The sequence below is a fragment of the Emys orbicularis genome, chromosome 7 (assembly GCF_028017835.1).
Source record: "Emys orbicularis isolate rEmyOrb1 chromosome 7, rEmyOrb1.hap1, whole genome shotgun sequence".
NCBI lineage: Eukaryota > Metazoa > Chordata > Testudines > Emydidae > Emys > Emys orbicularis.
This window is the reverse complement of record NC_088689.1, coordinates 33063750-33075216: the sequence shown is the minus strand read 5'-3', so window position 1 is coordinate 33075216 and position 11467 is coordinate 33063750. Positions and strand designations below refer to the sequence as shown.

Genomic DNA, 11467 nt, shown 5'->3' with positions numbered 1-11467 from the left:
ATTTTATGCAGTAATATTGCATAATATTCCTTAAGAAAAAATTCCTAAGAAATACAGTACATTTGTCCAATTTAATAAAAACATTTTAAAGGACACTAAAAGATGTTAAACATTAATGCCATGTTTCTAATTTAGAGGTTGGCAAAATAGCACCTGAAATCCTGAGAAATTTGTTGCTCTATAATTCAAAAATGTCTTTCCTGATTAAGACTCTTTTTGGGGGGGGAGGAGGGGGAGGAGACTACTTGGGCCAGAAAAATTACCTGACAACTAAGTATATCAGTTAAAACCTGATATAGTTTTAAAGTCTGCAGTATAAGCGCCTGAAAAAAACAGATATTTGAATGCCCAGTATAACTTATTAAAAGAGAAGCATTTTCAGCAGCTACTGCATTTTAAGGCAGTTATTTTAGCCATTTCATAACTATTTTCTTCAAAACTGTCCATAAAATTTAACTTTTTAGCTATAGTTTGAGAAAGAAAAAAAGCATCTGAAATGGGTTTAAAAATAAAATCTATTTTGAGGTGCTTCAAAAACCATACAATACTTAAAATTATTTACACTATTAAAAATGAATCTGGAAAGGCAAGTTGTAGATGCCTAAAATCATGCTTTATAAACAGGACAAATAAATATATCAGCACTACTAAATATCACTATAAATCAAGGTCTTCCTCTCCATGTTGTTTGAGCAACCACCATCTAAGAGATTTTTAAAATCCAAATGAAGGCATTGCCCTTTTTAAAGAGCAAAAAGTGTTATAAAAGAAATTTGCTTAGCTTGATTCTTAAAGAAAGTAACACAATATAAGCCCTATCTTGCAAGATAGTGAATGCCTGAGACTCCCACTGATTTCATTGGGAGATGCAGGTACCCATATACTCAACACCTTGCACCATCATGCCCTAAAACATCTTGAGACAACAAAAAATGTGTAGTTCAAACAGACAGCAAAACCAGGTTTATTGTTTTCCTTCTTTCTATACACGCAATATTGTGAGAAAGTTGGGGAATAATGAGTGTGAATGGTCATGGAGAACCCTAAAGAAATCACATAGCTTTGGACAAAGAAAATTTACTTTGCCAGTTTGCTAACAGATGCTAACAAAGGATTAATGAAAATTTCAGTTTTAAGACTGACTATCTATATCTCATTTACCATAGACAGTAAATTACACTTAAGGTGAAGGTTTGAACAAGAAAACTTGAGAAAAAGATTTGTTTCAAAGTTACTAAACCAATAAACTGTCTTCAGATCTGCATATTTTCTATACTTAAGTAAATATTCATATACAATAAGACAACAAAACCTCTTCAGTAATGCAGGCTACTAAATCATATGCATCAATTTATAATAATTCAGGGGCAATACATGATTTAAACATTTTCAACATAATTTCTACAAGAGACAACCCTCCATAATACTTATGATTCTGTATTGTTTAAACTGGATCAGTTATATTTTCATCTTTTTTTAAAAGTTTCCTTAATTCCTTTCCCTAGAGTTTTGATCTTGACGTCAACAAAAGCAGCCTCAAGCCCACAGGATATATTCTGAGGCAATCTTACACAAATATGGCTCATTTCTTCTAGAAGCATCCTAAAGCACTTTACTAGTGTTATACATGCAGGAATCACTTCACCCAAACCACCGCAGAGTGGAATGCAACAGTTGTTTAACAATTTCTCTCATGAAAGTGATGGTACATGTATAAATATCTGTGCATCAAGCCAAGACTATATCCATTATTTTATGTCAGTTTCCACTCACAGGATGTATTCTTGGGTTCTGAGTATAAAAGATTTTCCTCTTTCAGAAAAGAGGAAACAATGTAAATGACTGAAAAACTCCACAGGGCACAGTGTAAAGGGTCTCAACAAAGTAAAAATTAAATCCATCTTAAAAGTCTATTGGACTGAGCCCCACCAGTAGATCACAATCCATTTGGGAAACCACTATGTATTATAGTGATCTTCTCTTCCTGCCCATACAACTGGGAAACTGAACTCTATATTTTAACATTACCATAGTCACTGCTATCAAAAGGCCTTCAAACATTAAAGATGACATGTGAGGAGTGCAGGGTACATTTTGTATATTCTCCACTATGACGCTGGCTAACCAGTGCTGTTTGTGGAATCTCTAAATACCTTTCATTGGCTACTGAAACAAGAAATGGGAGGTTTTACAATAAAACATTAAACAACATAACTGCAGCCAAGAAAAGTGCAACTTTTTTTTTTCCCCACAAAAATACTTTGTATACAAAGTATTAAAAAAATTGAACAGCATTTTGAGAAATCTAAATTAAATACCTAAAAATATAAATAAAATATATTTTTTGCATAGAATTAAGGATAGTGCAACTACAGCATAACTTTTTGTAGCATAAGAAATGGTCAATTAACAAAGGGCTATATTAACAACCATTTTCTTCCATCACTGAAATTGTAGCAACTAAAGAAGTAGTAAATCAATGTGACTTGGTCTATTGGGAAAGTCACTTTAAATTAAAAGTTAGCCTCGCATGTCCATTGTACAGAAGCTGGATTATTTTGTTGTTGTTTCTTTTTGCTGAATGGGGCCCTAACTTCTTGGAGCAAGTGTATTCATGAAACTGTCACTAATCACTTGTAAGATTAAAAATAAAAAACTTGTGTAGAGTTAAGAAAAAATAATTAGACTCCACTGCCTTGCTCCTATTCTATTCAGTTATACCTGTAGTAAGTGAATGCAAACTACAACATTAGAATGATAGACTTTTACTCCCACTTTAAAGATGAGTGACCATACAAGATGTAAGAAGTGGAGAATAAGGCCCAAAATTTTTACGGAACAACACTAGTTTGTGGGAAAGAAAAATATAAGCTTCTGTAGACAGTTACTGCCTGTATAAGATAGCAATCAGGAAACAGAGACAGCAAGATCTGTGAAAATACACCAATGCCTTGCTCAGTATGACACTGAATAGCATATGCAGAACCAGCTAGTTAAAACATCTGCTATGCTGCTTGAAAGTCAGCTGACTACTTTTCTTGAGGAGAATTTGGTAATAGAGTTAAATAAATGAAATATTTTAAATAAAATATATCTTAATATAAAATATATTTTTCCAAGATTACGATGCTTATCTTTGTTTCTGTGATGAAACAGTGTCTGACTTGCTAGATTTCATTTTCTTTAGCCTTTTTTGAATTTTGTTGCCACTTACGAATGGCAGTTCCAGAGCTACTGGCTACTACACAAAGGGCACCACCCACTGTCCACCAAGTTGGCAGATGATTGAGAAAAAGAATCTGTAAGATAAAAGCGAACACCACATCCATTGTTTTCATTATGGCAACAGGACCAGCCTTCTCTATCTGTAATGCTTTTGTGAGAAATATCTGACCCCCCAACCCTAACAGTCCAATTAATATTAGGAGAAATCTATCTGTACCACAATATGGTAAAGTCCATTCATCTATTACAAACAGTGCTACAATGCATTCAATTAATCCAATTACTGCATAATACCAAATAGACAAAAAATAATTCACAGATTTTCCCATCTTTCTTAATATAACAAAAGTTGAAGCTGTTGATACTGCACTTATAACAGCAGCTATTGTTCCTTTAAGATGATTTGTATAGCTTCCTTCAATCCCTGTAATACTGGATCCAAACAGAAAAGGCGGTCTTGCAATAAGCACCACTCCAGTGATTGTAAAGAGGGTGAAAAGAAGATCCCAAAGGCTGTATTTCTCCTTGAGAAATATCCAGGCTAACAATGATGTAAAAACTGGACTGCTGAAAGTTATAACAGTGGCATCAGCTAGAGGCATTACTTGGAAAGCATAGTAGAGAAGAATCATTGCACCAGAGCCAAGGAATCCTCGAAAGAAAAGAAAAACTCGTTTACCTTTTGGTCCCAAAAAACCTGTTCTGAAAATTAAAGAAAAACAAAGATATAATCACATTGATCTCATTGTCTGATGACTCATAATCAAACATTTAATTAGATTTCACTACATTCATACCCTCAAATGAGGGACTTTTCATCATGAAACTGTCAGAATACCTTAATTTGGCTCTCTGCAGAGATTTTTTTGGATTACTGTAACACCCAGAAGCCTCCATCAGAATCAAGATCCCATTGTGCTAGGCATTGTAGTACTGCTTGCAAAATGACCCCATAGAAAATAATATAAAGAGAAATCCTACTAATGACTTTCTATTTTTAAGGATATCTCAGAGTTTCAGTGAGGTATTTTTGGAATAATCCCTTCTCCTACTGCTCAGAGGCTCAAAATATTTCATAGAATCATAGAATATCAGGGTTGGAAGGGACCTCAGGAGGTCATCTAGTCCAACCCCCTGCTCAAAGCAAGACCAATCCCCAACTAAATCACCCCAGCCAGGGCTTTGTCAAGCCTGACCTTAAAAACCTCAGAGATGTTTTCTGAATCTCAATGTCATTAAGAAAACAATGCCATTTATTTAGTGAGCAGTTACAAATGTTTCTTGAGACATTTCACTTCTTCAATTAAAGCCTGAATTAAAATAATACTTGCAGTCAGATTTACTCTCCAATTTCGTTAATGATAGCTGTGGATATAATATTACCTACAGAACATTAGGTACCTCACAAGATTTTGTATTTAGACACAATACCTACTTGTAGTATATTAAACCAGGAAGAACAAATGCCATTTGGAAAACACATCGAAATGCACTGATTTCCACTGAATGTACATCTTCAATTTTTTTAAGAAATAAAGAAGCCACTGAGAAAAGGAAGGCAGACAATATGGTATAAAACAGGCCAAGTCCTGGGCAGGTGAATTTCTTCTTTGTTCCTGCAACAGATAATAAATTCCAGTTAGTAACTAATAGTAATTTAGCTAATGGTAGGTTTTTCAGTTGTATTTGAAAATACCATATGATTGTCCAAATGATGTAGTTATATGGGGGAAGCAGCAAGGGGTGGGAAGGCAAAAGAAACAGAGAAAACTACCACTTTTATTCATTGTAAGTACATTCCAAGTCACTTGTGTCCACCACATAGCCCCTTATTAATATTTTCTTAGATATGATGTATAGGATGTATACATAATGGCATTACACTCCTTACAAATCACATTTTATTGTCAGCTCAGGTGGTTTACACTTTTGGCTAATATCAAAATATTTGATTGTAATTTGAGAAATTCACTGCATCAGTGTCCCCAAACTGTGGGGCACACCCTTCTAGGGGGGCATGGAGGAACATTCAGGGGGGCATGGCAAGGCCCAGGCCAGCCCCCACGGGGGGGAAGGGAGGGGGGAGTACCACCCAGCCCTGCTCTGCCCCCAGCTGCACTCCTAGCCCCTAACCGCAACTCTGCTCCCAGCCCCACCCCTCACCTCAATCCCCAGCCCTGGCTCCACTCCCGGCCCCAGCCCAGCCCGGCCCCCCACCTTGGCCCCCAGCCGTGGCCCTGCTCCCGGCCCCCTTAACCCTTGTCTGGGGGGAGGGCATGATGTGAAAAGTTTGGGGACCACTGGATTACATGGATCAGTTTCTTTCTGACAACTGCTCCAGGTTCGAGGCTTACAAAATATAACTGGCTGTGAACGTGTACTGGTTCCTGCCAGGTCATGAAACATTGAACCTTAAGGCATATATGCCACCTTACTTCATTAAAATTCCAAAGGTAAAATCTTTGTTTAAAAAGCCAGTTAAGGTTGCTAACTGACAACAGTTACCTATCACATCATCTAAAAAACCTAAGCACTTAAAATTAAGGAAATGACTCATTAAGTATAACATGAAACTTACATTGTCTACATAAACAAACATTCATTATCCTTAACAAGTATAAAGCAACGCACATTTCATCATAACACAACCCCCTTAAATCTAGTCTATGGATTTCAGGAGTTTTGGGGGTTTACCAATATTTTCTTGTAACAGATACCAAAATGGAAAGATTTTTAATTAAAATAATTTTAAAACTGGTCAAGTGTTCAATTGTCATGGTCTTGTTAAACAGTCCTTGCATCGTTGCCAGTTCTATAGACAGAGGAGTTTCATCCCAGTTTGAATTCATTTGATTCCCTCTTCCAGTTCCCTCCCTTAAGAAGGTCCCTAACTCTGCTTCTTTGCTGGTCTTGAGGCTCCCTGCTACTTCAGGCACCCTTCAGTGACATTTTTCTCTCTTTTCCTGTCTCCCTCCATGTCCCCCAGTGAGTCACAAAATGGGAAAAGGGGTGGAGATGAACTGCTGGTGACCTGCAACATGCCTCCAGAGAAAGCAGGATCTCTTTGCAAAATAAGATGAACACTCTACTCACTGAACTGTTAATTGAAGGAAGGTTAGACTCACAAGGGTACAATATCAGCAAGGAGTTCTAATGTCATTAGAAGGGAAAAAATGATTGTAGATATCAAAACGCATAATATGTTATGGTGTTAAGATAATAAATGGAACAGCCACTCTCTAAAGTAGTTAGTTGTGATTAAAGATGTCTCCTCTTAGACAATGGGGGAGGCAGGGAGGCTTACAGATCTCATGGAGCAGAAGGAACAATGTGGCAGGACACAGCAGAAGGTTGCCTAACAAGCAACAAAGAATCAAAATAAGGATTTGTAATATTTAATTAAGAAAGTTTGTTCACAACCCATTTTGACCCTCCTTGGGATCATGACTCAAAGGTTAAGAAACTGCTCTATACCATCTAAAACAGGGGTGGGCAAACTTTTTGGCCCAAGGGCCACATCGAGATTGTGAAACAGTATGGAGGGCTGGGTAGGGAAGGCTGTGCCTCCCCAGACAGCCTGGCTCCTGCCCCCTACCACTTCCCACCCTCTGACTGCCCCCCTCAGAACCCCTGACCCATCCAACCCCCCCCGCTCCTTGTCCCCTGACCACCCCCTCCCGGGACCCCCCCCATCCAACCCCTCCCCCCACTCATTGTTCCCTGACCCCACCCCCATCCAACCCCTCCCCCCCACTCCCTGTCCCCTGACTGCCCTGACCCCTATCCACACACCCCGCCCCCTGACAGGCCCCCCGGGACTCCCATGCCTATCCAACCTCCCCCGTTCCCCATCCCCTGACCGCCCCCTGCCCCCAGAACCTCCACCCCATCCAACCGCCCCCTGCTCCCTTACTGCTCCCCAGGACCTCCCGCCCGGGACCCCACCCCCTATCCAACCACCCCCTGCTCCCTGTCCCCTGACTGCCCCCCAGTACCTCCTACCCCTTATCCAACCTCACTGCTCCCCACCCCCTTACCATGCCGCTCAGAGCGGCAGGACTGGCTTACTGGAAAGCCTGGGAGGTGGGCGGGCGCAAGCCGCACAGCCCGGCAAGAGCGGCTGGCCAGAGTGCTCCCCGTGTGGCAGCGTGACTGCGGGGGAGGGAGAACAGCAGAGGAGGGGCGGGGGGCTAGCCTCCCTGGCCGGGAGCTCAGGGGCCGGGCAGGACGGTCCCACGGGCCGGATGTGGCCCACGGGCAGTAGTTTGCCCACCTCTGATCTAAAGGTTGGGATTCCAGGCTGGCCTAATGTTTTCTGACATTGGGTCCAGCTTTAACAGTTCTTAAGATAGCAGACATTAAAATCAGGTTGGAATTGAAGTGGGATAGAGGGAACAGGGAAGGCAAACGATTACCAAAATGATGTCACTTTAAGGTTCAAAATCTCAAGCCGCACTAGAGTGGGAAATGAATGACATTTCCAGTTGATTGCAACATTTGTTTTAGCTTTAGTAGCTCATAAGAAAGCAGCCCTTAAAACTGTCACTCATCCCTCTATGCTATTCTGGCACTAGCCCAGGATTTTTAGCAACTGAAGACCAGTATAAAATTTGTAATTGTCCCCATTGTGCAAGTCAGTCAGTCAGTCAGTCTCTCTGTCTCACACACACACTTGCTTCAAAATTATTGTCTGAGATATTAAATTAAAGTAAGGAGACTCATAGTGACCTACAGCTGAAAGAGGAAATCTAAACCCATGCTGGTCCAGGGAGTGAAGCACAAAAACAGAATATCAAATTCTTATTTCCTGCACGGTAGCATGTTTGATTACTACAAAAAGTAGAAGTCAACCAAAATAATGGGAACCCTGAAGCGAATAGCCCATCAAATTAAAGCAAGAGTTCCCACATCTGGTATAAGCTTATGATTTGAAGAAAACAAAGAAAATTTTCTGGGAACTCTTAGCTTTAGTAATCTATCCAGTGTACTATGCATGTCTGAAAAATGCACTCCTCCATCGTGACCTAACACTGGACTGTCAGAAAAATAAAAAGATATCAGAGAACACTAGAATTGAAAACAGTGGTATCTCAGATTACCAAAGCAAGAACTTACGAAGTAAGACAGTGCTTCTCAATACACTAATACTAATAAAATTAAATAAGACCCTCCCTCCCCACATGAGAATTAAAGTTGTTCAAGTTTATTTTCTTTCAAAGTACATACCAAAAAGAAAGTATGGTAAGGCAACATTCCTACCCAACTCAATAGCAGTCTGCAAATATTAACCTCTACCACCATGACACTCAACCACTCCAACAAACATGCTTTCAGTTCAAAAATATCATTGCCTAGCAGCTTGAAAAGCTCCGAGTACTGGGCAAAGAAAGCTTTAAATGACACCTGAGCTTTCTCTACTAGATGTGTAAAGATTTAAACAGAGCAGGTGTTACAGCAGCTTCTAGGGAACTAGTTTCCCTAGTTCTGTTCCCTAATCAGCTCCGCTCCCCAGTCCCTTAGACAATCTCCAGCCCTTGTTTTAAGCTCTAGACAGGTACCTCCTGACCCCTGCCCCACTCAGTTTTCTTGTAAACTATGAGCATTTACATTTAATATGTCTAAGTTTCATACGTGTAATTGTTATACTTGCAAAATATGTACAAATAAAAATAATGCTTAGGTTACAAAAAAAAACTGAATGGGCAGTTGAGAGGTGGCAAGAGAAGGTAAAGGACATTGACCAAGAATGCTCTCCAAGGCCAGAAGGCAGGGAAGGTCAGAAGAAGAGCTCCTAACCTTCATGTCTTAGGATGCTCATGAGAGAGGAGTTATCTGGCAGACCTAAGGAAAGCTGCAGGAATAAGTTTGTGTCTGTGGACTTCCCAAATTCCAGGAGACAAGCTCGGGACATGGACCCTTGCTTATAATACAGCTCAGTCAGTGAAGCACCCATCTACAGTACTCATATTCTTAAAGTTAAGCACTTGCATAAGTCTTCACAGGATCATGGCTAGAGCCCCATGTTTTTCACAATTGCAAAATAAAATGAAAAACAAAAAATGTATAAAATTAAATAAAATGAAAAATTCCCCCACACTGATGGCTCCTGCCCCACAGGGCTGGGTCTAGCTCCCTGCTCTGGGCATGGGATTTTAGCACCACTCAGCTTTGACCAGGCTGCCCTTTGGTCATCATGATGGGGGGGGGGGAGGGGTGAATTTGAGTGAGTGGCACTGTGATCCCATGGGCAGCTTGAGAAACTGGGTGAACCTGGAGAGCAGGGTGAGTGCAGGATCTCCAACCCCCATCCCCAAAGGAAGCAGGACCTGACCCACCCATATGAATAAAATGGAACACAAAAAATCCAAAAAAGAAAAGAAAAAAAAAAAACCAAGAATTTCATGGGGCTCTAATCAAAATAACCAAATATAAAATGTAAAAATGACCTCACAGACTATCAGAGAAAATAAAGTGAAGTAAAATATCTGTATTACCAATGAGGCCTCATAGCAGAGGCCTCATAAGTAGGTGGATTTTCCCTCCTACTTCTTCATTATAAGCAGAGTACGGTTCAGAAAATATTGCTCACATGGCCAAAGTTCATTGTCCGTTATCTCTAAGTCATTTTAATTTACTCAGCATTCAAAACTGGCACACAAAGTTTACAATCCAAGAACAAATGCCCTCTGCACCGGTTTTCCCCACAAGATAAGCTCTATGGAAGCCAATCTCAGTGCTTGGTAAAACAAAAGCAGACTTTGACGTAAGGGTAAGGCAAGTTCAGTCTTGTTAAATGAACACTAAGCTAGGAACCAGAAATTCCAGGACTTTCTCAGTCTTCTGGACACTCACTTGCTGGGTGGCCTTGGGCAGGAAAGGTCACTTAAGCTTTTTGTGTCCTTGTTTCCCAGCATGTAAAACGGACAGTGATATTTCTGTACCTGTGCAGAATGCTGCGAGGTCTTGTTAGGAGAGGATCCTAATTTAAAGCCCTTTGTTATATAGTTTTCAGAGTAGCAGCCCTGTTAGTCTGTATCCGCAAAAAGAACAGGAGTACTTGTGGCACCTTAGAGACTAATAAATTTAAGGTGCCACAAGTACTCCTGTTCTTTTTGTTATATAGTGCTAAGGATAGCTAAGATGGTGGCTCCAAGCAATCTGACTTCACTTCTCTATACTTGTACCTTTAACGAATTAATTAAGACTGTTTTAACCCGCGGGAATGGGACAAACCAGAGAGCATGAAGGGAACAGGAGACTTGAGACCAAAATGTCCAAAAGCGGGTAGCTACGTGTCCCGATTCTCAACTGCCGCGTGTCATGGGGGTTGTGGTTGCCCAACACGGTGGAAAGCCGACGTTGGGCTGCTTCCCAGCGCGCCTGCGGGCGAGTGAGCTCTGAGCGCGAAGGGCTCGCTAGCCCTTAGCCCGCGCGAAGGCGGAGGCAGACAGCGGCCGCGCTGTCCGTGGGGCCAGGGGATCGCGCACCCGTCTGCCTGGCGCCCTCGGGGGAGCGGCCGAGGAGCACCGCTTGCGCCCAGTCACCGTGCCGGATGTGCCCTGGTGCCCGCTTCCTCCGCCTGGCAGTGTCCCCCCGAGGGGCGGGGAGCTCACACCGCAGGGCAGGGCACAACTCCCCTCCCCCGCCAGCCGGGCTCCCCTCCTCACCGGGCGTCTTCCGTGCCCACGGGAGCCTGCAGTACGGCCGGGATGAGGCTGAGCAGCAGCTGCAGCCGCCGCCTCCGGGCTCCTGGGCGCCCGCCGCCTCCATGGCGCCCGCCTGGCACTGGCGGTGCTGTCCCGCGCCCCCCGCATCCTCCTCCTTGCTCCGCGGCGGCGGCTCCCGTCCTCCTACGGGGGGAGCAGCAGCGCCGCCGCTACCCAGGTGCCGCACCATGGGGCCGTCTGGGCGCTCCCGCTGGCTCTATGCACTGCTGCCGGCCGGCCGGCTCACACCCGGCTTCCTGCGCGTGCGCTGGTACCGCCCCCTGGGCTGGGGTCTGCTGCAGCCTGCGGGAGGGTTGTATTTGCCCCAGCCCCGTCACGGCTTGAGGGGTCGGCTGCGGGGCCCAGCCTCCAAAGCAGGGGGCTCCCTCCCCCCCTCAGGTTCCTAATCCTCGCCTGTCCGCAGCCGGGGCGCGACCCCGGTCCCTGGGGTATCCTACCTCCGCATCGCCGCTTCTCACCGGTCCCTCCCCAGGAGGCAGGGCCGAAGCTAGGGGCGAGGGCTGCGCGGCAGAGGT

At 43.0% G+C, this 11467-nt stretch overlaps 1 protein-coding gene across 1 annotated transcript; it reads right to left on the bottom strand.

Annotated features, from left to right (window-relative positions):
• Positions 1 to 3167: 3167 nt before the first annotated feature.
• On the bottom strand, positions 3168 to 11121 carry SLC35G1 (solute carrier family 35 member G1). The gene is made up of 3 exons (XM_065408638.1): positions 10893 to 11121; positions 4661 to 4841; positions 3168 to 3927 (listed from the first exon to the last, which is right to left on the bottom strand). The coding sequence occupies exons 1-3, from the start codon at positions 11119 to 11121 to the stop codon at positions 3168 to 3170; spliced, it is 1170 nt and encodes a 389-aa protein (XP_065264710.1).
• Positions 11122 to 11467: the final 346 nt, after the last annotated feature.